At 34.6% G+C, this 25,413-nt stretch overlaps 1 protein-coding gene across 1 annotated transcript; it reads right to left on the reverse strand.

Annotated features, from left to right (window-relative positions):
- Positions 1–296: 296 nt before the first annotated feature.
- On the reverse strand, positions 297–25,243 carry LOC100372579 (uncharacterized). The gene is made up of 22 exons (XM_085504335.1): positions 24,907–25,243; positions 24,584–24,664; positions 23,371–23,549; positions 22,306–22,390; positions 21,787–21,885; positions 21,464–21,607; positions 21,279–21,353; positions 20,735–20,818; positions 20,444–20,604; positions 19,720–19,775; positions 19,002–19,150; positions 16,547–16,645; positions 15,566–15,707; positions 12,284–12,461; positions 11,147–11,236; positions 10,789–10,912; positions 8,640–8,849; positions 4,924–5,105; positions 4,015–4,080; positions 2,112–2,262; positions 820–910; positions 297–543 (listed from the first exon to the last, which is right to left on the reverse strand). The coding sequence occupies exons 1-22, from the start codon at positions 25,063–25,065 to the stop codon at positions 368–370; spliced, it is 2,781 nt and encodes a 926-aa protein (XP_085360461.1). The 5' UTR covers positions 25,066–25,243; the 3' UTR covers positions 297–367.
- Between the last annotated feature and the right edge of the window lie 170 nt (positions 25,244–25,413).

Below are 25,413 nucleotides of genomic sequence, written 5' to 3' on the forward strand. Positions count from 1 at the left end.
TGTATTCAAAAACAAAGAATATAAAATGCATTTGAAAAATTAAGAACAAATCAAGACAAAAAAATTGAGATAAATTACAAATCTACAAAAATATAATGTGCCAATTTATTAAAATTTTATCAAATTATGAGGTCAGAAGATCTAATTTATAAATAAAATGGTGAATATTGTTTTTGATTCTGTACACAGTATGCAAAAATGTCAAAATGTTACAGCCATATTGTTTTTGATCTGTAGTTAAGTAATCCACATATCCTGGAAAACTTTGACCACCCAGCAACCTAACAGTAGATTCATTTTATTTTTCGTATCCCTGGAATATTGGGATTTAATGATGGAAGATCCGGCAACAGTAGATTTTTTTTTACTATTCATATTCATCATCTTCAATCACTTTCTTTTTCTTCTTTTTTCCCTTCTTAGATCTACGAAGCCCTTCTTCATCTTCATCAAAGTCTAACTCTCCACGTGATTTGGCGCTTTTCATTCTTTGTGTTAAATCTTTCGTCAATCTTCGTGACTGACGTTCATCACCACCACTCTCTGTTGGCATGGGAACAACATGACATTTTTAAGTTAAATAAACAAATTTGTGTTGTTGATTACCTGCAGTCTGTTGTCTACAATCTAAAGATATTTACATGCGTAAGTATGTCAGGAATGTAGACAGAAGTCTGATGGTAATCAACAATATTAAGTAGGTAATCAGTTGTAATCCAGAGTAATATCAAAATCTTGGTGGTTTTCATTTGAAAATGAGCAATAAGAACATTTATATCTGCAATAATATGTACTGGTATGAGAAAAAGTCAAATGTACCTTCCACAGCAGTGTGAACCATCTGGTTTAATTCACCTTTGCTGACATTACCGACTGCAGCAAGCTGAGACAGAAGGTCCTTCTCACGGTCCTAAAAATGAAAAAAAATAGAAATAAAATATTTCTCATTCATTGGGTGACTAACACATCGCCTGCTTATGCCGTTTATCTTGCTTAATTTAGATCTGTTGATTTAGGATCTGTGGATTTAGGATCTGTGGATTTAGGATCTGTAGATTTAGGGTCTGTGGATTTAGGATCTGTGGATTTAGGATCTGTGGATTTATGACCTGTGGATTTAGGATCTGTGGATTTGGATCTGGGGATTTGGGATCTGTGGATTTAGGATCTGTGGATTTAGGATCTGTGGATTTAGGATCTGTGGATTTATGACCTGTGGATTTAGGACCTGTGGATTTAGGACCTGTGGATTTAGGACCTGTGGATTTAGGATCTGTGGATTTAGGATCTGTGGATTTGGATCTGGGGATTTGGGATCTGGGGATTTAGGATCTAGGGATTTAGAATCTGGGGATTTAGAATCTGTGGATTTAGGATCTGTGGATTTAGGATCTGTAGATTTAGGATCTGTGGATTTAGGATCTGGGGATTTAGGATCTGTGGATTCAGGATCTGGTGATTTAGGATCTGTGAATTTAGGATCTGTGAATTTAGAGTCTGGTGATGTAGGATCTGTCGATTTAAGATCTGTGGATTTAGGATCTGTGGCTTTAGAATCTGTGGATTTAGGATCTGTGAATTTAGGATCTGTGGATTTAGGATCTGTGAATTCAGGATCTGTGGATTTAGGATCCATGGATTTAGGATCCGTGGATTTAGGATCCGTGGATTTAGGATCTGGTGATTTAGGGTCTGTGAATTTAGCGTCTGTGGATTTAGGATCTGGGGATTTAGGATCTGGGGATTTAGAATCTGGGGATTTAGAATCTGTGGATTTAGGATCTGTGGATTTAGGATCTGGGGATTTAGGATCTGGGGATTTAGAATCTGGGGATTTAGGATCTGCGGATTTAGGATCTGTGAATTTAGGATCTGTGAATTTAGAGTCTGTGGATGTAGGATCTGTGGATTTAGGATCTGTGGATTTAGGATCTGTGGATTTAGGATCTGTGAATTTAGGATCTGTGGATTTAGGATCTGGTGATTTAGGATCTGTGAATTCAGGATCTGTGGATTTAGGACCCGACATTCACCAGGCCCCAAAACATGTTGATGTGACATTGCAATATAAAAACAATTTGTAAATGTTTTGATCATTCGTAAGTTGTTACCTCAAGCTCTTCCTTCATCTGTGTCTCTAAAATCATGTCTAGTTCCTCCTTCTGTTTTGTCATTTCCAGTTTCAGATCTTTCTCAAGTTCGGACAATGCCTGTTTGTGTCGTTGTTCCATTAGTAGCTTGTTCATTACAGCAGCAGCAGATCTGTAAGTACATGCGCAAGCCAAGAAATGAACATCATTGTTTAATTAAGATTAATTTACATTATTTCCCTTTAATTAATTAATTTAGCTATTTTATTCAAAGTATTTCTGTAACCTATGGAGGCATAAAACTTGAATTTATATACACTTTAAAGGGCAGTAGCCATGCATGAGCGAGATATATGGGTCTCATATAAACAAAGATGGCGACTTTGAGTACAAACTGAGACGTTGCCAAGCTTTAATTATTTTTTTAGCTGATTGGAAGGTATTGAAGGAGTCACAGGCAGTAATTAGTGCAAGTCGCGCCCAGGTTGAACCTCATACTCGTGAATCCCATTAGAAGAACGCACTGGATTGTGGGAAAATTAATGTTTATCAACACAAGTTTCGCACATGTACAGCGTGACGACTACTACCCTTTAAAATATCACAACGAGATCATTCATAAAACTTTACTGGGATCATATGACTATGTCAAGTATCCAATGGCCTGAATTACGGTAAAACAGTTTATTTTCATGATTTGAGCGATTTCACTGGGTTTACAAACTTTGCAGAGAAACAAAGAGTTCTATTGAATTCAGCAAATTTTACTTATCGATAAAAATAGTGAAATTAAAAACTATCAAATAATTAATGTGTTTACAGTAGTGTGAATCGTAAGAACTACTACATGTCTAAATGTTGGCGATTTATTTGGTTTCCCATTGTATTCATCTACCAAAAGCTTTTGAATATGGATTAACAAAGATTCACCTCTGTTCCGAATTACTATGTCTCACAGAATTTACAACCAATATGCAATTTGTACATATTCATACCATCAGGCATGTCACATAATAGTCCCAAGACTTAAATAAAGCTTTAAGTACACTGTAGAATTGCTATATTGTCAGCCATTGTTTTTAGCAAGAAATGTACATTTTGTAACTTCTCTCATGAATCTGAATACTACAGTAGGTTCAAATCTGACGCTAATTTAATTCACACTTGTGTGCTCACTAAGCTGCTGAGTCTGACTAAAGTATAACCCAATAATAAACATACAAAATTGCATATGTAACATGTCAAACTGTATGATTTGTTGTTGTTTTATAAGTAAGAAAGAAACTAATAAAACTGCTTTTAATAAAAGAATATTTTACAAGAAAAACATAAACTTGAGTGTAATATGTATTTTTAAGTAAATAATGAATTCATATATTTTAATAATATTATATGGTACATTAATAGTAGAATAATTTAACATGACTGAAAATATGCTAGAAAAAAAGGGCAAAGAACAGTAACATTTAACTAAAGCAAATCTTCCTTAAGAACCCATGTAATGGAAGTTATGTATGAAATGCATTGTGGGTAATACTATAATCATGGGAAAAAAACTTTAAACTATTAATTAGTAAGCTTGTCTTTCGTTCGGGTTCAGACTTACGCAAACGCCTTGCCCTCATAAGGATTTCTACCACAGAATACCAGAAGGGAGAACACAAGGTCAAAGGTTACACATAGGTCATAGGTAAATAAATAAAAAAGGTCATATTTGTTAATAAGCCAGTGTGCGATGATAGTAACGAGCGAGTTACAGTCAGGCATGAATGCAACAGCAAGGTTTTCACAATAAACGCTAAATATTTCACACTCTGCACATAGTTGTAAATATTTGTTAATAAGCCAGTGTGCGGTGATAGTAACGAGCGAGTTACAGCCAGGCGCGAGTGAGGAGTGAGCTGAAAGATCAATCGGTACTTACGCTCCTTTCTTCTTTTTCAGTTCTGGAGTAGCCTGGACATCTACAGCGATCGAATCCTTAACATCTCTGCCAATATAAACAATAAATTGGCTTAGATGCTACATATAGTATAGCTCACATAAAGTTCATGAATTCCCCATTTGTCAACATTCCAAATTATATAGGGCTTCAGGGAGACACGGCTACCCTTAAGCAATTTATGGAAGATTTATGGAAGAACCCACAAGGCAAAAACCATACTTTGCAGTGTCTGTAATTTATCTTTTCGACTATGAATATATGAACCAATCAAAACAAGGGTCTTACCACTTCAGTTAACAACCAATCAGAAGCTTTGGTTCATCGGTAAAATTTCACGATTTTTTAGTCTGCTCATTTTCGCTAGTTTTTCTCATCAAGAAGCAGTGAAAATCTGCCTGGGCAATTTTTTACAAGATCCTCCTCCCAGTTAGGTATATGTTGGAGGGCGATGTGTCCCCCCCCTTTCCAGTATTTAAATACTTCATTTGAAGGATTTTTAGCTAGCACTGCAGTAAGACTTAACTCAAAGACGCTTGTCTTTGGTTTTTCACGATATCAAGATCTTGTAAATATCTAGCTGGATTTTATGTGTTGTAATGATTTTTAATATTAGCTGAAGTCAATATTTACTTCCTGGTTTAAAGTGTTATCAGTATTTTTATGAATACAGTGTTCTTTGTATTTAAAGCATTTGACGTAATTTTAATAATTGACAATATTACACACAAATCTGACTGGAGTGTTTGTTCTTGTGGGTATGCTGACATCAATTAGATGTATTAACATCTGCCTATTTTAGTAAATATTTTTTTTACAAAAGTTTTAAGATGTAAAACATATCATGGATTCATTACATCAAACAAATAATAATAACGATCCCAAATTTACCTTTCTCTTTTCAGTTTTTTAGCTTCATATTTTTCCTTCAGCATTCTCATCTGGTTTTCTCTCTCACTTTGCATCTTATCTTGCAAATCTTCAACTTGTTGTAGATGCCTGTCCAAGATCTTTTCAGTTTTCCGGGCTGTGGCATCATCGTCTTCTTTCGCTACTGTCTCAGTAAGTTGTTCCTGTTGCATTAAATGTATTGAATTTGCATATCAATTTACATCATTTGCATAATTATATGATATAGGATAATAGTATAGGGTGAAATGTTGAATAATGATTTTTAAGAAAATTTGAAATCTTAATTTGCAGCTGGGAGTTTCAGCCATATCTGCCAGTACAGGTAGTACAAAATTAATGTAAAATTTCTAAAATAACAATAAATGTTTAAGTTATTTTTCAAAGCTGACAAAATAGAACAAGAAATAGAAACATAGGTTTTGTCATCGTCCGCCTGCATGGTGTTGTTCAGCTCGGACATTCCTCCCTCTACAACACCGTGCAGTAATACCATTCATAATCGTGTATGTCACGTGGTTGCGCGATAGAAAGTTTACCGACCAATAGAAAGCTTTGTTACAAAGACTGCCAGAAAGCGCTCAGAGCTCTGCATTTCTGATGTTTTCGGCTTCATTACTGCCGATATGTGTTGTAGTGATATCACTAGCTTTGGGGTATAACACCTACTCTTCTATAATAGTCAACAGTGGTGACAACACTATTACCACTATTATTAAGTAAAGCTTGAATAGCTTTGGTCTGAATATCAGTGAGTTGCATGATGTATGGATATTGTCGCTGTATCGCCTCAACATCCAAGCCAACACAGCTTTAGCTGTGCTCAGCGACATTTATTCCCGGGTCAGGCATTTTCACCGCCTGGCAACCATCATGGTGAAACAAAGGCCAATAAATTCTCAGAAAACGGTATTTTGGGATGGTTGCAACATATTTAAATTTGGTTGGATTTCTTCAAAGTTAAAGGGGAACTAAATAGAGCCTATTTTGGTGTTTGTATTTATCAAGTTATGTATATTGATTATAAATTTAAAAAAAAAATGATTATCTTCAGAGTTATGATGATTTAAATATGAGAAACCATAAACCTGCGAAGGACTTTCGTTTGCGCCATCTTGCCATAAAAAAACGCCCTCATGAGGTATAAACAGGTAAGGTAACAAAGCATGATGACGAAATAGTATCTGATTAAATATAAGCAACTTAGGGAGCCATAGCTGGCTGGACTGGTGAATTGACTTCTAGTCTAGGTTGTTTCGACTTTTACGTTAATGTTATTTACAAGCATATCAACATACAAACATTATGGATGTCTCGATTGATCGAGACAGGCATTTTGTTTTGTTTTTTGTCTAACTGTCTAATAAATGCTGTTTCCAGTACTGCACTGTGCGGCGTGCAAATTATTCAAAGTATGGATGCTGGAGTATGCAATCTTGAGTTCGTAGGGTGGTGGTGGAAACATTTTCGTCCATGTATTCACGGGGCTGCACTGGCAAATCATGGGACAAGTGTCACAGGAACACCAAGCAGATTGTTCACAGACTTCCGTGTAATTTGAAATAAAACTTTCATCCGAACAAGGGGCATCGTCGACGATATACTCTCATCACTCACACTGGACTGATCTGAATCGTCACAGTATACCGTACTTCCCTGATCATAAGCCTGGAGGCATGAACACGTAAAGGAAAAGTAAGGGATGAGCTTGTACTCGAGGACCAACTCAGAAAAAATGATTTTGTTTTGGGGTTAAACACTGTAACCATCTTGCAAACAATGAAAAATTATCCAAAAAAAAATATTCATTCACCACGCCGGGCTCGGGAAAATAATACTTATTTTTGAAAAAAAATGCGTCATTGATTTGAACGATACTTACAATGAAGAAACAAACATGTTAATAAAAAACACACACATTTTATTACAATACGATTTACATACCGTCAGAATTTACGGTGAAATAATGGGTTGGGTCTGTGAGGAAACAGTGGACGAAGGCATTTATCATTATTTTCGTTTTGGTATGTTTTCGATCGTATGCAAACTCTCGACGCAAAACAATTTTCCACCATGAGGTTTTTCAGCACGATTTGACCTGGAACAACTTCCTTTGACATAACAGGTCATGTCTTTCATTAACCAATCAAAATGATGTGTCGTAATGATGAAATTTTCCGATTATTGACGATGATTTTTTAGCGCAATGCGGAAGTGAATTACCGCAATGTTAAAATGCGATCTGTAGCACTGATTGCAACGAAAAAACTATGATTTTTTTCCCTAAAAACTGGCGATTCGCAATTTCCGAAATATAAACGACGGTTATTAGTAACCGTGGGTAAACTGAGTGTGGAGGAAGAATTTAAACACCTTTCTCGGTCGCCAACATGTCTCATCGTTCAAACCCTAGGCCTTTCATGATAGTCTCAAAGTAAACCATGTCCAATAACCAGGTACACGCCTTGACGATCACATTTTTGGCTTTTCGAAGGCTACCGGGTACTACTCAAAGAAATAGGATTATTCCAGAATTGCAACATGATGTTCATCCTAAGTAAATGACAGAATAGAAATGATGCGAATCACGTTGTGTACGTTCGCCATGCACTCTGAACTTGAAATTAATGCGAGTTTTCTCATAAAACTAAAAGCATGAACCAAACTAACATGCCAATCACGATTATTATGAAATGAAACACACCTTTTACACGCATATTTTAAAGAATATCGTCGACGCCCAGTAAAAACACACTGGGCTTATAATCGTGAATGCCCTCAACTCGATAAATACCAAGTAAAAACATAGGGATGGGCTTCATACTCGGGAGGGGCTTACGATCGGGGAAGTACGGTACTTTAACGCAATTGGGCTTTCACTCTCAGAATATTGTGGTTCAAACGCATAAGGCTCTAACCCAAGTTTTAAAAAGCATATTGTGCATATAAAAGTTGAGTTTATACTAATAGTACACAACGCTTGGCAGCATGAACGGCTATGTACAATGGCGTATACGAGTGCGATCAGATACTAAAACGTCATAGCTTTGAAAAGTACCCGGATGTTAAATATGTTCGTTCGTTAATTATTCCCCTCCATGAATGGCCTCCATGGCAAGCACTTCAAATGCCTATCCAAGCTACAGTTATAATTAAAACAAAATTAAACCACTGCAATATTATTTCGAATACAGTTTAGAATATACACAACTATAAATTAAGGCTGCATTTAGGTTCGCTTTAAGTTTGTGCTGTTTTCTCGATTTTAGCTATTTTCACGGGCTTTTTAATCAGTGCACAGCAGCTCGCACAGAGTCCATAGAAATACATGGTAGAGTGGTGCGTGTCTTAAATAGCATCGTGGAGCATTTAGTGACTTAGCTCCGCCTCGAAGATTTTGACAGCTTGGCCAAGCGCGTTGAAGAAAGAAGTTATATGATAGGCTGTTGTTAAACTGATTCTAAACTGTGAGGGCATTGTCACATACACATAGTCCTAATGAAATACTTCAAGGTGATAGTGGAGTGCTTCGCCGGAACATTCACCTTGAAAATTCAAGATGAGGTTTTGTTCACATACTGTGGATATAAATATATTATTCTGTAGTCTATAATATTTTTAATATTAATGTTTGTAATAAAGTGCTCTTTGTTTGTTTGGTACATTTATATCATCACGTATATCATCCGACAGAGTACCTGTAATTCTTTGATAGCCTTATCCTGTTTAGCAATAATTCCTTTTCTTCTTGCTTGCCCCATTGTTAGTTTACCAATCAGCAAGCTCATCTCCTCGTCTTGCGCTTTCAAAGCCTCTTCAGTCTCCTGAGTCAGCTGTCTACGGAGCTGAATCAGAGCTTTGTTTTTCTCCTCCTCCAAGGCTTGGAGTTCGGCTTCCAATTCTTTTTCCTGTGAAGAAAACAATTTAAATAACTGTCAACCTAGCTTGATAATTTGGTTGTTTCTTTCAACTTTTGTTTTTTCTTAAACCTTTGTTATAGTTTCACTCAAAATGAATATTTTTATAGTTTCCTGATCCAAACATCTGTATATCAGTTAGCTATTTTACATAATTTTCACGTTTTCTTTTATGATGTTGTTAAATTAAGCATGTTATTTCATGTTATTTGTAATTAAAGTAGAGATGTAGGTTCGTGGGCACTTGGGAGTGAATTTTTTTTTTTTTGCTTTTTATTATCCAAATAGTCTTGGCTATAGACTGTTAAAATTTTGTAGAATTGTGAATAGTGGAACATACTCAAAAGACGATCTTAAAATATAGATAACAGGTGCAAACAATCTCTCTTTTGATTTAGCAAGGCTGTACATAAATAATAAAAAAGAAACATGGTGAAAAAAAGAAATGACGGGATCTCCATATTATGCACTATATTTAATTTTTAACAAAACGATAATATATTTAAATTTGGAACTGTTACAGCCATTTTAATTATGAGCATTAGCAAACTTCTTACTGAGTGAATTGTTATGCAAATTAGCTTCTAGACACTTTAACCTTTTGTTTTGAAATTTTCACAAATGATTGACAATGTGTTTATCTTCAAAACGCCGTCGGGGCATTGTTTTTGGTTGAACAGTGTTACAACAATCGTACAGACAACTAGCCTGTGTGTTAATTTATGCATAAACTTTAAGTAGTGAAATTTAAGCTGCTGCCCTGCAAAATTTACAACTGGTAGACAGTTTTCAAGACCGTACTTTCTTCATAGTAAACAGATGTACCCATATACCAATTTTGACAGGGAACAGAAGCATGAATTAGGAGCTAATTTTTTTAAAATCACTTTTGACCAAAAAAGCACATTTTTGTGCATATTTCAAACTACAGTGTCCATAAAAAAAAAAAATACTAACAAAATTTGATAATTCATACAATGAGCTTTCCGAAAATAATAGTTTTGTGGACTAGGGAGGTCATCTTGGTTTCCTAATTAACTAATTAAAATACCTGTCGGGTAAACTGCATCTCTACTGGGTAAGGCTAAATGAAGAATCAACGAATCAAAAATCAACGAATCAGTGATTCACGAATTATTGATAGAGAATAATGTCTTAGTTATTTTTTATTGGAGAAAAACTGCAAACTCGGCAAATTTGGTTGCACAACTTCCCTCTATCACATACACCCAGCGACATCGATGCCAGCTGACTGTGTGCGTCACGTCCTGCCTTCTGCTCCGAGCATTCCGTGAAGGAAAACATTTTGTAATTGACAGTTTTAGATTCGATTTAAACCAACGTAAATCATTAAGTGTGATAGCTAAGGCTAGCATGCATGAATGACATTTCTTGGATATTCTAATTTTTAATTTATGAAAAACAAAAAACGCTATTTCTTGCAAATAAAATAGCAATTAAAAATAGTCATTGCACGTGATTCGCTGATTCTTGATTCAGTGATTCTTCAATTGGCCTTACCCATCACTACCTTAATATTTTGAATTGCCCATTAAGGCAATTCTCAATTTAGTGAGTGTAAACAGGAAACATCATCAATAAGCAGTGCTTCGTGATGTCCCCATTTTCTTGTAACCATATTTATTTATATTTTGTGCATAATGTATTAACTGCAGATGGATACAAGAAAATAAACTTATTGTCAAAAAATTATTGTCATAATTATTGAACTATTTGCGAAATTATCAGATTGGTTCATGAATTTGATTCTTTAAGTGTAATGTATCACATTTCAGTAACTCATAGCATTGTAGCATGTGAAGGACACAAATTTGTAATATTCAAAATGGCTGACACAACCAGCCATCTTGTTCTACAACACATGGTTGAAATACAGAGCGAAAAACTGTACAAAATCATGCTAACACACCTGTTTCTTCTCTAATTTCCTAATTTCTTCTTCGCTGGCATCAGCTTTGGCGTTTAACTCTTCTTCTTGTTTCTTTCGCAGGGCTTCTACATATGCTTTTCTCTGGTTGAGTTTTGCTTCCAAACTGTTTGAAACAATTAAAAATGTTATACTCAATGACAGAACATCAATCAAATAATACAATCTCTGAAAACTCCTGCATCATGTAATGTGAGCACATTTCAATATTACCCATACTGCATTGTAGTAGACACATACTGTACTGTGGAAGACCTTTCTTCCTTGCTCCATCTTATGCCAGTAGGATAGTTTGCGAACATATATTGGAATTAAATTTATCAAGTATATGTATTCTTACATTTTTTGTTGCCTTATCTTGGTCATCTGTAGCTGATTGGTCAATGTCTGAACGTTCTGTTCGTGATTCAGCATAATTACACGTCGTGCACTGTGAAAAAAAAAAAATTACTCAAATGTACTGATTGTTGTGTTGGTGAATGTTCAATCTGATGACAGTTAATGACTGCCTTCTAGAATTCCTACAATTAGTATTTATCTCACCAGTTTACTTAATATGCAAATTTTTCAGTAATTTTTGTAGATTTCAGTAACTATTCTTAGCTATTAAACCAAACTTTCCACTGCATACAGGTATGAAAAATTTAATGTGAACAAATATTCTTCAAATTATTTGATTCTTTTGATTGCCAAATTCAACTGTTGTCACATTTTATAAAATGAACCCATATTTTTAAAAAAGACTTAAAACTTGTAGCTAGACTAGCCCAGACATATCAATTATATATCTTACAAATCTGAGATCAGTCTATATATTCATTTTTTAAAAGCAATCACATTTGCGGTTCACCAAAATATTCATCATAGAGAATTAAAGATATCATCACAGAATGAACAAATCTTAGACAGATCCACATGAGGTACCTATATATGATTCATATCAAATCAATCAGATTTGTGGTTTTCAACAAAAAGTCAAAAATAAAAATAAGAAACATTCTCTTAAGCGATATTCACTGCGTCACACAGTGCTGTACAAAACATGAATACAAATCACATTTTTTACCAAAAATATTCATCAAAATCAGAGAATTAAGGATATCAACATGAAATGAACAAATCTAAGGGAGGTCTAACCAAGGTACCGTAAATACACTGTATACACTAAGTATCAAAGCATTCAGACTTGTGGTTTTTAAGGAGAAGTCGAAAAAGTAAAAAGTTGACGTGGATGACGACAGACAATGATGAAAAATCAGTAAATATGATTAGCTTCATTCGACAAAGTCAACAGCGGAGCTAAAAATACAAAGGTGTTGAAAAATCAAGATTTAATTCAATGGAAGACAAAAAAAACAAGTCTAGAGATCTTGCAACAGAGAAACTAGTGACATATTTTGTGATCACAGGCAGCAGAACAATGGCCTTTATAGATTGAATTGATTATTATTTAAAAAAAATGTCCAAGTACACTTACTCCTCATCCAGCCCTCCCTGTGTTTTCAATACTTTCTGCACAGCGGCTTCCTGTTGTTCTATCAAGACCTTGTTCTCAGACTGTAAACGCTTTATATCCTCTTCCCATTTTTGTTTCTTCTCAGCAATCTGTTCTTGTAATTTGGATCTCTGTCGCTTTTTTTCTTTAATCATTTTTTCTGTAAACAAATACAATCCATATATTGAACCAGACTGACAACATTGTTTGAAGTGATTGATTGATTGTATCATTAAATCATGTATGTAAATGTGTCGAAATGGGCGTAGTGCAAGTGGTTAGTGCTAGTAGCACTAATTCGAAAAAGTACTAGATCTAGTGCTAAAATGGCACTAGATCTAGCGCTAAAATGGCACTAGATCTAGTGCTAAAATGTGCACAGTGCGAGTGGCATTGTTATCGCATTGTCAACGACGTCGAATAATAGGAGGACATCCACTTTCATATGCAAACTACAAACAGTATAAAACATCCGCAATATGCGCGAGATGTCCATAATAATACTTTCTTTATATTCTGCCGTAAATTCGCCTATCCGAAAAATCGCCCAGGGGATTTCACTGCTGGTGGGCACTTGTTTGGGGCTCGAAATTTCAAAAAATAATCATCAATTTTTTTGGGGGGACTTCCATTTCCATTGAAGTATCTATTAAACTACGCAGACTTTCAACGCCGTCAGTTGGGCCACACATGGAGCTAAAATAAGATCTTATTTTAGCTCCATGGGTCACCCAAGACGAGAAAAACTATTGCAGAATTAACAATAATTAATAGTTCTTGCTGAATTAAAAAGTAGAACACATGAAATCTCATTACAATGTCGCCCAGTGTCATTTTTCAAATACATTTGTTTTCTATTTTATTGGTAACGAAAGTATCTTCTAAACGAAATTTCAAATAAAAAAACGAACACAACTGCATTGCGTAGTAGCAAATGATCTTGGTTGCGCAATCCGGTCATGCTGCGTTTCAAAATTGTTGAATATTAGTCATTGGTGATTATAATAAGGCACACAAAATTAATTCGTTGAATTGTTATGAAATTCAAATAAAATTCAACTTAGTTTCATCGTAAACAAATGATTCCGATCGCATATAAACGCTCGATGCTGTATGGGTATCCGCCATGTTTCATTTGCATGAGTTGAGCTAATGGGTAAAATCGCTAAATAACCAATCAAAATGCTGGAGGATGCCAACGTGTTCAAATCACCATAGCTCATTCAAATAAGTTGAACGCAACGCGGAAGAGATTTGCCGATGTTGTAGTACGATCTTTTGGCTTGGATTTTGATGGGAAAATGGCATGATTTTTTTTCAAATAAAAAAATAGTTGTTTTCAAAATATGAACTGAGCATTAGAAGAATAATTTAACATTGTTCACAGTGATAACAGCTCTTTGTCCAAAACAAAGCTTACCCATTCAACGCTAGTAACAATAAACATGCTCTTGAATAAAAACTTAAATAGACCATTTTAGGCGTCAGGAAAGTTTGTAATGTCCGAAAAAATTAACGCCAAAATATTAAAAAAATTAAAAACTGCCGAAAAATCGCCCTTTTTTAACGTGACCATAAAATATATGCGCATTATGAAACTACGGTCATCACATATTTCACAACCAGAAATTCAACAGACGAACTCGTAACTTCACAGATTTCACATGTTTTAATTATTAGCAACTGTAACAAGAACACGATTTCGAGAGTCTACAACAAAAAATCCTAAGGACTCCTAAAAAATATTATTGCAGAGAAACTGTCTAGACATATATTATATGGTTAAAAAATCGGCGAGGTTATATCATATTCCGCTAACTCGTTACTTGTGTAAGCAATCGCAAACTATCTTCGACATCAAAGATGAGCTAGACGATGTCCTTATTAGGATTAACTTTGGTTGAAAGAAAAGGAAATACATGTAAGCCACTTAAGAGGCGTTGTGGCTCCTTCCGAAAGTACCTCCGTGGTACAATGTAACAACAGGATTGCGTGAATCCACTTTTACCATTGGTTGATTATGCCCGCAAAAGTCAATGTCATGACAACCAGACAACGGTTCATTTTCTGTCTGGTTCCCAGCGGTACTGATGAACAACATGCCCATTCACAGGTCGTCGTACACACACAATCCACCGAGCTTTACAGGGACCCGGGACTTAGACTAGGAGTATACAAAATTTTATTAAGTTCATATATGGCATCATAATTTCATTGAAGATCTATTTTCATTGAGTGTGGCGCCAACTAGAAATAAAACGGCACTTCAGCAATTTAAAAAAAATCAACGATGAATTCCACCATTTACATACGAGTTACAAGTTTACATACACCTGAAAGCTGAAAACACAAACTTCCACACAATACCATTTCATACAGTGTATCTATTCACAATTTGTAAAAATTGCGAAGTTTGACCTGCAGTTTTACCATCCATGGAGCTAGTTTCCCGGCCGATCGCGTTGTTTCAAAGGTCTATTACTACAAACGTGGACAATGACATTCCTGTACACTCTCAATTTTCCCACTGCGCACATTTTCAATGAATGAAAGATACAACAATTTTACGTAAATATTAATTTATTTTTGGACAATTACGGGATGTCAGTGCCACTCGCACCATATGTACATTTTACCACTAGATCTAGTGCCGTTTTAGCACTAGATCTAGTGCCATTTTAGCGCTAGATCTAGTGCCATTTTAGCACTAGATCTAGTACTTTTTCGGATTAGTGCTACTAGCACTAACCACTCGCGCTACGCCCATTTCGACACATTTACATACCTCCATTAAATCAATAAAAACAAGTCAATGACATAGTCCCTGTTGGAATTAGGGTAAAATGTTAGTCATGCCAAAAATATATGGACCGAAAGCATAGTTAGTAATTGAGAGTGATTAATTGGCTGGTCTAGTATCAACAGAAATTAGATGTCTGGCCCATGTACAGTCGTATGGTCAAAAAGCAAGATATCAGGAAGTGAACCATCTTTGATCTGATTGTGAAACTAATTGTCATTATGGACTTGTATCTTAACATGTATAATTTGAAGAGAAAAAAAAAACATGTCAACGATATATTTTGAAAAAAAAAACAAGATGGCTGCCAGTTGGTCATTTTGAATTTGAACACAAAATGAATCATTTATCTCAACATTTGAACAAAAACTAACAAATCATGTCTAAATATGCACCAACTATTATTCTTAACTAATTTCAACATACCGGCAAATCCGATAGTAATGACATCATAGCATACTCACCGTCATGTGCCTTCATGTTAGCCTCATGTTTCCTCATAATTTTATCAGTTTCCTTTTCAGACAGTCTGGCTCTTTGCGCCAATATTTCACAAAAAGATTCTTCTTGTTTTTCCATTTCTTCACTTCTTTGTGCTTGCAGTTGCTAGGAGACATGATTTTAATGATAACATTCGTAAACATGGCATTTCTTAGGTTTTATCTCGTAACCAAATTGTACCTCTGATAATAAACATTTTCCAGGTTAATAAATCCTCTGAGTGATTATCTCTGTCACTTTTCATAAAAATAAACACACACGTTTTTTCCGATTTTTAAAAAAAAAACCATAATCAAGATCTGTAGCCTGTGAGAAAATATAACCATCTGGCTTAGAGTTAACCTTTCCACCATCAGATTTTCTCAAACAAATTTTCTGCACTTTTGCTTAAAAATAAAATAAAATATTTTTCAATATTTTTGGAAATGAACCATAATTTTGAAGCCAACAGACAAAGTTTGAGTCGATTATCAGTTTTTATTCAAAAAATTTGGCTATTTTTGTCCCAATCTTCTGAAGAAAAATGCAGACTATAAACAGGACTATTTTGTGAATTTGTGATGAAAAGAGGGAACTGGTGGCGAAAAAGTTAACAAAGTTAACCACCTCTCATACTGCAGGAATCTATCTGGTTAAAATGATGTCATTCTTAATCTAAAGTCTATTATGCCTCAGCCTATATTAGTCAACCAATTACAGCATGCCTTACTAAATTAGTCGATGTTGTTTCCAGAAACTGTCCTGGAACATGAGCTCTGATTGGTTGCTGGTCCTATGAGTCATGAGCACAATTTGTACAGGTAGTTGTTAGTCAGATGTTGTAAGGGGCGATGTACACCAGTGGTCATAAACCAGGAAATGTATATGAGAAGCGACCAAAACCGCTACCGATGTCAGATTTTAATCAGATGAGTTTGATAAAGACTATTAAAATGTTGGCTCACTTTCCTCATGTTCTCCAACTCTTCTGATTCTTTATGATCCAACTCTTCAATAAATTGATTTCTTTCTTCTCGTTGTTGCTGCATCAATCCATGATAAGCCTGTTTGGGAAAAATAAAATATCCCACAGATTGGTCAGAATGCAGTCACATGATGTTATGTTGTAAAAAAACATTACATATTTGTAACAACAAGTCATTGAAAATGACACAGTCCCCGTCAAAACTTTTGAAAGTTCTCTTTGTGCTCGTCATATTAAAGCAGAGGGGTTGTTGCGAGCGTGTCCTTGAAACTTGAGTTCCAAGTGGCGTATACAACAGATTGTTTATTTACATCAAAACAAGTGTTCCATGTAGTAGTAATATGGTCAAAAATAAAAACAGCCGTTATTCGGCCATCTTTGATCTGATTATGAAACACACTGATATGTATGATGTATGTGCCAAATACGAATGAAAATGAAACATAAATTGTGGAAATATAGTAGTAAGGCCAAAAAGTCAGATGGCTATCAATGGGCCATCTCTGACCAGATTTTGAAACAAATTGTCATGGACATGCATCCTAACATGTATAAAGTACATGTATGTGCCAAATTTGAATGAAAACTGACAGAGCACGTCCAAGATACCGCATAAAAAGGACACACGGACGGACGGACTCAGGAACTCACGGACGGTCGGGGGATGTATCCTAACATGTATGACCTATGTACTAAATTTGAATGAAAACTCACAAAGCATGTCCAAAATACGACATTTTCAAGAAACAAGATGGCTGCCAGTCGGCCATCTTTGATCCAATTGTGAAATAAATCGTCATGGACATGTATCCTAACATGTATAATCTATGTGCCAAGTTTGAATGAAAACTGACAAAGCATGTCCAAAATACAACATTTTCAAAACACAAGATGGCTGCCAGTCGGCCATCTTTGATCCAATTGTGAAATAAATCATCATGGACATGTATCCTAACATGTATAATCTATGTACCAAGTTTGAATGAAAACTGACAAAGCATGTCCAAAATAAAACATTTTCAAAAAGCAAGATGGCTGCCAGTCGGCCATTTTGAATCGAATCACTAAACCACTGCATGCGCATATGTCCTACATAAAGTACTAACCACATGCAAAGAATGAACGGAATCGGTCCAAGGGATTCTGAGATATGACTCCGGACGGACGCACGGACGCACGGAGACCGAATTATAAGTCCCTGTTTTCGGACTTCGTCCGAACGGGGACTAAAAATATACCAACTGTATACCTAGACTAACCCAATACATATGCAAGGTAACCTAAAATAAACATTAAGTATAGCTAAAATATACCCAAATGAACCAAGCACATACCTAAAATATACCCAAATGAACCAAGCACATTCCCAACATATACCCAAATGAACCAAGCACATACCCAACATATACCCAAATGAACCAAGCACATACCTAAATATACCCAAATGAACCAAGAACATACCTAAAATATACCTAAATGAACCAAGCACATTCCCAACATATACCCAAATGAACCAAGCACATACCCAACATATACCCAAATGAACAAAGCATATACCCCAACATATACCCAGATGAACCAAGCATAAACCTAACAGCAGGGATCTTGTTAGCCCAATGGAAGGGCTGGTTGTTCATGAATATTAATGAGCTATATAAATATTAATAAACTTGGTCACAGTGCAAATACTTTTTTTATTCAAGTCAATATATTATGTTTCACAATAAGATTATTACTATTGAAAAATTAAAAAATTATCGGTTAAGTAAGCCAAGATCAAATAAAATACTTATGAAATGCTGCAGCCAGGAATATATTCATGAGTTCCACAGTCTTATTTACAGCAAAAACATTCTCCTTCAAATAATCAACCATGTAATTATTTGCCGGATTGTTGTAATTTAATATTTGTACCATTTATTATCAGCTTCTAAGATGCTTACATTTACAGGAATGAACGAACTAATAACACTTGCAAATGATCATTGAAGTTACAACATGACAAAACTTAATTTGCTTAATAATGCCTCTTACGCAGTCGAGCAGAGTTTTGACATCATTTGTATGATGACAGTTTCTAAAATGTATTTACCAAATCATGCAATAAACATGTTGCTTTTTCGTAGCGTGAACATATTGTGACCTCTGCTTTGACCATGATATATCAAGAAAAAGATTTTGACAGAATGTTAGCTTTACAAAAATTGAGGTACTAGTTTTACAACATTGACTAGTATTGTTTATAAGCCATTAAATATAATAACTATTGGAGAATTGTCCTGGTAGGAAGCTTTCCAGTGGTGATTGCTAATTCTGAGTGTTGGTCGAGGGCAACCACTGCCGACCAGCGTGGTGAGATTCTTGTAACAGTATGCTTTTATACACCCAATAAATTCAACAAGTACCCAACATATCGTGACATAACTTGTACCTACCTCCACAAAATCTTTTGGATCCACTACTTTGCTAGCTTTGTTGATAAGTGTTTCTTTTTGTTCTTGTTGTTTCAATTCTAGCCTCTTCATTCGTTTCTCTCGGTGTTGGGTTAGTTTCTCAGCTAAGTGACGACTCTGCCGTAAAACCTCTGTTAAAGGAACATTGCCAACAGAAATATGAAAACTAGTAGTTTGACAGTTCTAGAAACAGAATTAACCGAAAAATGCTGAAGATAACAATCCTATTGTTTAATGTGTTTAAATTCTTTATGTCCTGACTTTATTTAAAGTCCACATTTCACTTCGGCTGATGTAAATGCCTCAGCGGTAATTGTTTGAATTGCATGAGGGATACCGACAGGACAAACTTGAAAACTGTGGATTTAACTGTCTCATCTGACAGGGCGATCATTAACATGATTTTGACTTCTGTTACTGTAAATGCATTAATTATTCAAAATGTTTTAAATTTCGCTATTTCCGCTACATTAAATCTATGTGAACATGTAAAATAACAATAAAACTCATTGTTTCCTTGACAAATTTTTATAAATTAAAACACAGTGAATATGTTCAAATTATCAAAATAGTGAAAATAAATGGATTTACAGTATAAACCACCAACCAATCATACACACTTTGCATAGTTTTTTAAATTGTGATTTTGGTGAGAGACCAGAATAATGTCTGGATCAAGAATTGAGTAATCAGCACTTACCAGCCTCATGGTTTCCTTGCAAGCGTGCGGTGTCAGCCGTGTATTGCTTCATTATACTGTGAAACAGATAAAATCAGAATCAATTAAATAATTCTAACAATTTGAATGCAAGAATATGTCCAAGCTAGCGAAAACTTTTTTTCAGCGTGGTATATGTTTTTTAGCATACGTTTATAAAATTTGTTCCTGTTAAAAGTCATGAAACCACAAAATATGATATCAGCGAAAATCATCTTACAGTATTTTGTTGTATCATGTGAGACATAATGTATATCATTTATTACTCTGAAGAAATAGTTATGACATAATGAAATACAAACGTTCATATGAATATGAAAGTCTAGGTGTTTTGCAGATCCAAGTAAAGAGTTCACTGCTACAATGTGTGTTTCATATCCCACCTACGGTAATGAAAATAAAGCGATATTAACAGTTTTTAAACTTTTTTTTGGACCCTTCACTGCCAAACAGAAAAAAGTTAATGCTTTGTATTAGACAAATATTTGCACAAACATTTGGCCTGGAAAATTTCACTCAATGGCATTCAAAAGGTTAAACAGGCTTATTGCAAATGCTTCACCGCAAGATAATGTACATGTCATTTTAAGGGGATACTTTTACAAGGCTCCAAGATGGCTGCCAATACTCAGACCACAATGTGAATCAATTCTCCACTGAAGATTGATTACACTGACAATAATTTAATTTTTCATTCACAACTTACTTGTCTCTCTGTGCTTCAACTAATAGTCTATCTTCAATTAATTTGTCCATCCCCCTGTGGTGGTCTTCCACTCGCATTTGATTACTGTCTCGTTCCTGTTCACCGCTCTGTTTCCATTTCTCAGCCATTGCTTGTCGCTTAGCAAGTCTTTCTTGTAGGATCTGAACAGAGAAATAAGAAAGAAAACATTACATTAGAAAACCATGTTTCTCTCATACTAAATGTTTATTTAAATAAAATTAAAATTCACATCAAATACATTTGAGTACAGTACATGCAGTCAGGACTCACCATGGCTTGTCTGGCAGATTCCTCTCCTAGATGTCGGTCTAAAGCAGACATATTTTCAGTTAACTTCTGCATGATGGCTTCAATCTGTTTGGAAAACAAAAATAAATGTAATAAATAATTAGAAAACAACATTTAAAACAATGACTATGCCAGAATTTACGGAGTACTGATTCCTCAAGAGCATATTGTAATGAACAGCGCCACCTACTGGCAAGTTTTTTTTAACTTTGTTTTCAGGACGGTTGGGAATTGGGAAACATAGACTTACATGACACATTATTCAATACTTAATTTCTTTTCAGAAAAAATAAGGACAAAAGCCAGTTCATGAAAATCACCAAAAAATACCCTTTTCTAGCAACAGAATATATATCATATAGCCACTTGATCACAAATATCAATAATATTTTAAAAACATTAATTATCATAGATAAATTTTCATTTTTTTTGTTTGACTAATTATTGAAAGGATAATATGGACTCCAAATATGAACACTTATAAATAATATTTTTTTGTAAAATTATATAAAGTAAAGTAACTTACCTCATCTGAAGTCAGTTCAGTGTTTTGCGCCAAATCTTCTGCTATGTTCATTTGAATTCTTTTGGTCACAGAGTCCTGTAAAGGGAAGAATAAAAAGGTTGAAAACTTGATGATCTCAAATACTATTTATCCAAATGACGTACATGTGAGAAATATACACAACTACAGAAGACTGTCTATATTACCATTCTCCTGATGTAATTTGGTCTCAGTTTCTCCATTGCTTCTTCTAATGCTAGCGGATCTTTATTCAGTTTTGGATCTTGCCTCAACTCATCTATAGCCATCTTTTCTTCCATCTGAATCTTTTTTTCTTCTGTTTCGAGTTCCTGAGCGGAGAACACATGAACAAATAAGTAATCAATCTTGAAATAAAGTCCAAATTACTGAGATAATCCAGCTTTGTACAGAAAAGCCCAACAAAGATAAATCACTAAAAGTGGCAATACTAAAAAGGAAACTATCATTTAACAAAGTACAAAAAATATCTGAGTTAAAGTAAAGTTACCTTCTCATATTTCTCCATCAATTCACTCCCTTGATCTGCATCAATTTTTCCCCTAGCAACACAGCGATTCAAGATGATGGACAAAACTTGAAGGAAGGTCTGTAACAAAAATTTGGTAACAATTTTATACATAATGGCAAATGGTGAAATCATAATTATGTTTTTGTTTGATCCCATGTTTTTTTTTGGGGGGGGTGGGGGGGGGGTGGGGGTGGGCAGCACACACATCTTTGAAATGTTACTCATGAAATTTAGTTCGGGCATAACTTACTGAAACTTTTAATTTTTAAAGTGACTCTGTGAGTATCATTATCATCAAAATTTCAATTTATTCTTTGTGATATTTTGTGTATGTTACTAATATGAGACATAATTAGGCAGATGACTCTGCACAATTCAGATATATCATTATTTTTAAGCTAAGCAAGCTTGCTACCTTGTAAATGTTAAAGCACTACAGTCCAATAACTCAGGTAACCCAACAGTGTTCATTCATGATTTGCTTTTAAAAACACTTACCATAATTTTCTGGTCATGCATTTCATGTTCTAGCTCTTTCAAAGCATTAATATCTTGCAAGTTTAGTTCAAGTTCAGTTTTATCACTGAAAAATAAAAAGAATGAATAATATTGAATGGAAATTCGTTTTCAAAGCTTAAAGCGGGGGAGTCGTCACATGTGCATGCGTCAGACAGCCATAGCGTGTCGTTGTTTACAAACAAGAGTCTACCCATGATCCTTTGTGTTTTTATCATGCATTGTTATTGTCGGTTGGGACTAAATTCTCTCATGCGCACAGGTGACGACCCCTTCGCTTTAACAGAACCAGATATGTGAAAATCATCACATGTATAATGTGCATATCTCCACAGTGTGATGCAATACAGGACGAAAATGAATATCACATAGTTTGATGTCACATACATAGTTTGTTTGCATTGCACATGTACATGCTCGACTGACGGTTATTCAGAGCTTCCAGGTTTATATATGGTTCAATGACTATCAGTATGGATTGTGGTAACAATGCTTCATTCTGGCAAGCTCATGTGTGTATTTTCAAAATTATTATTCACTTCCTCCAAAATCTTGGTTGAAAGTGAATTGAAACAAAATCACACAAGGAATTTGCACCAATTAAATTAGCATACGTGGAGTGCACAATGTTATATTTGTATTCAGTGCTGTTTTCAGCAATAGTTCCAATTTTAACGTTGTTTCCCTTATCCAAACTGTGAAATATGCATGTGAGAAATATATCTCAACATTTTCATCTTTATTTTTACAGTAATCAGAGAAAATATCATGAGATAATATATAATAAGTACTCTGATTCATTCTCTTAAAAGAGATTTTGAAAAACAAACGGGAAAAAAAATTAAGATTAACAATGATGGCAACAAAAACTAGGACAGACAGTTAGATTAATTTTACATTATGATCAAGGTAAAAATCGTGCAATGATGTGATACGCTATTTTCTGTAAACTATAATGCTTATTCTCTCTCATATATGATCTGAGTTCATGCTGTGTATAAACAAATTAATATAATGTTTTAATATATACTAATATTATGTACTTACCTAGTTTGCTTTGTTAATGCAGATATTACTCCAACTCCACGCTGATCATAGTCATCTTCATCATACCTTTCCATGGAATAACCTTCTCCATCAGAGCTATATGCGCTATTAGGTCGGCTTCTTCTTTGTCGCCGTGGCGATTCATCATCTGATGTCATGACACCATGATCACTCAGCGGCTGTAGGAAAATACAGTCAGTTGGACTTGGGCATAATGTCGATCCTTCCTACGGTCAAACAACATTTGTATGTCGACCTATGTTCAATACTATTTTTATCATTTAAACTTTTTACACACAAAAGTCAATACAAATAAAGACAGAAAATAGAGCGTCTACTGCCTGTTAAAACAGAATCTAATTTAAACATATTGCTTTTAATTTTTCTGTCATTGTTACATATCTGGGTATTTTTTATTTATTTAATTTTGATTAAGAATTTAGATAATTTTGCTGGTTTTGATGTTCATTCTACTTTCAACATTTTTTGACATATATCTTGAGATGTGGGTAATACACAAGTTAAAAGGTCAATACTGTCTTTGTGTTTCATTTACCATCATGTCTCATCTCTATGTTTTCTAATTTCATTTTTAGTGTTTCAGTACAAGTGATGTCATTATTTTATGTCATCATTTTTAGTGTTTCAGTGCAAGTGATGTCATTATTTTTAGTGTTCCAGTATTATAAGTGATGTTATTATTTTTAGTGTTTCAGTACCAATGATGTCATCATACTCAGCATTTTAGTATAAGTCACTAGTGATGTCATTAGTTTTAGTGTTTCACTACCAATGATGTCATCGTAATTAGTGTTTCAGTAAACGTGTCAAATTAGTTTGACCTTTTACAACATACAAAGATGTGTTTATAATTGAGATCATCTCCAGGGTGAGATGTACTATGAGGGCTAAATTTCTAGTTTTCAATGCCTGGGGCTGGAGATAGTGACAATACACTTCCCCTCTCAAGAGAAATAGTAATAACCTGCCACCAGCATGATGGTTAAATAAGGGTAAAAGGGCAGATAAGAATTATCCCCCTCCCCAAACAGTATAATATATATATATATATATATATATATATATATATATATATATATATATATATATATATATATATATATATATATATATATATATATATATATATATATATATATATATATATATATATATATATATATATGTATATATATATTGGCCAAGTGCTTACTCGCTTAACAAAACTTCCAGTTGAAGACCTTCTTTCATATGCCATATTTTCCAATAACATAGCCTTTTCTTCTTCCTGTACCTAAATTAATATAAAAAAATCATTTAATCAAAAAGGTATATCCAGTACTAAATTTAGTTTCGATACATTGCATATTTTTTTCTGTAAACGTATAAATCTACAAGATCTAGCTGTGAGAATCCACTTATTGATCAATGGTCTGTTTAAACTTACTTGATTCGTTGTTTACAAACATAATCCAAAAACGTGTTAAATACAAACGGACAACGTCTCGAGTCACGTTACATCTTTATAATACTTACCCGACTTCTTGCCAAATCTCGCAGGATGCATCTTGCTAGCAGAATCGCAATTATGATTCCAAGTAGAAAACCGAATATAGCACAAACGACAACCACTGTAACATTGACGCTTGTGTAGGTGGCTGGCACTAACACCAATACATCGGTACAACTCGACATTTTCCACTACTTCTCTCGATCCTGATCTCGGCAGTAATAACGTACAACAACTGACTGAGATTACTTGATATTTACGCGAACATGAGCGACCTATCCGCGCTGAAAATCAACGTGAAATTACGGAAACGACGGTCTATGTACAACAGTGGTAGAGAGTGTTCGCCATCTTAGGGTCTCCGCAATTAAATGACGTCAGGTATCGTAACCTAATATGGAAGTTGATTTACCTTTTATGGAAAAGGTAAGCAGTTTCCCTAACCGATCAATATTTTGAACGGGGTATCCATAATAGAGCGGTTTCAAGGTCTTTCAATCAACTTTGTCTCAAAAGTCTCGAAATTAGATAAT

Source organism: Saccoglossus kowalevskii, chromosome 10, assembly GCF_978046115.1.
Source record: "Saccoglossus kowalevskii chromosome 10, keSacKowa6.1, whole genome shotgun sequence".
Taxonomy (NCBI): Eukaryota; Metazoa; Hemichordata; class Enteropneusta; family Harrimaniidae; genus Saccoglossus; species Saccoglossus kowalevskii.

What these genes read in the sequence shown, in the direction of transcription:
- LOC100372579 (XM_085504335.1), bottom strand. Translation starts at nt 25,065, where the DNA reads ATGTCGAGTTGTACCGATGTATTGGTGTTAGTGCCAGCCACCTACACA. An exon ending in GAGATTTGGCAAGAAGTCGG is followed by an intron (nt 24,665 to 24,906) that starts GTAAGTATTATA and finishes ATATTAATTTAG; the next exon opens with GTACAGGAAGAAGAAAAGGC. An exon ending in TGCATGACCAGAAAATTATG is followed by an intron (nt 21,886 to 22,305) that starts GTAAGTGTTTTT and finishes TTTTTGTTACAG; the next exon opens with ACCTTCCTTCAAGTTTTGTC.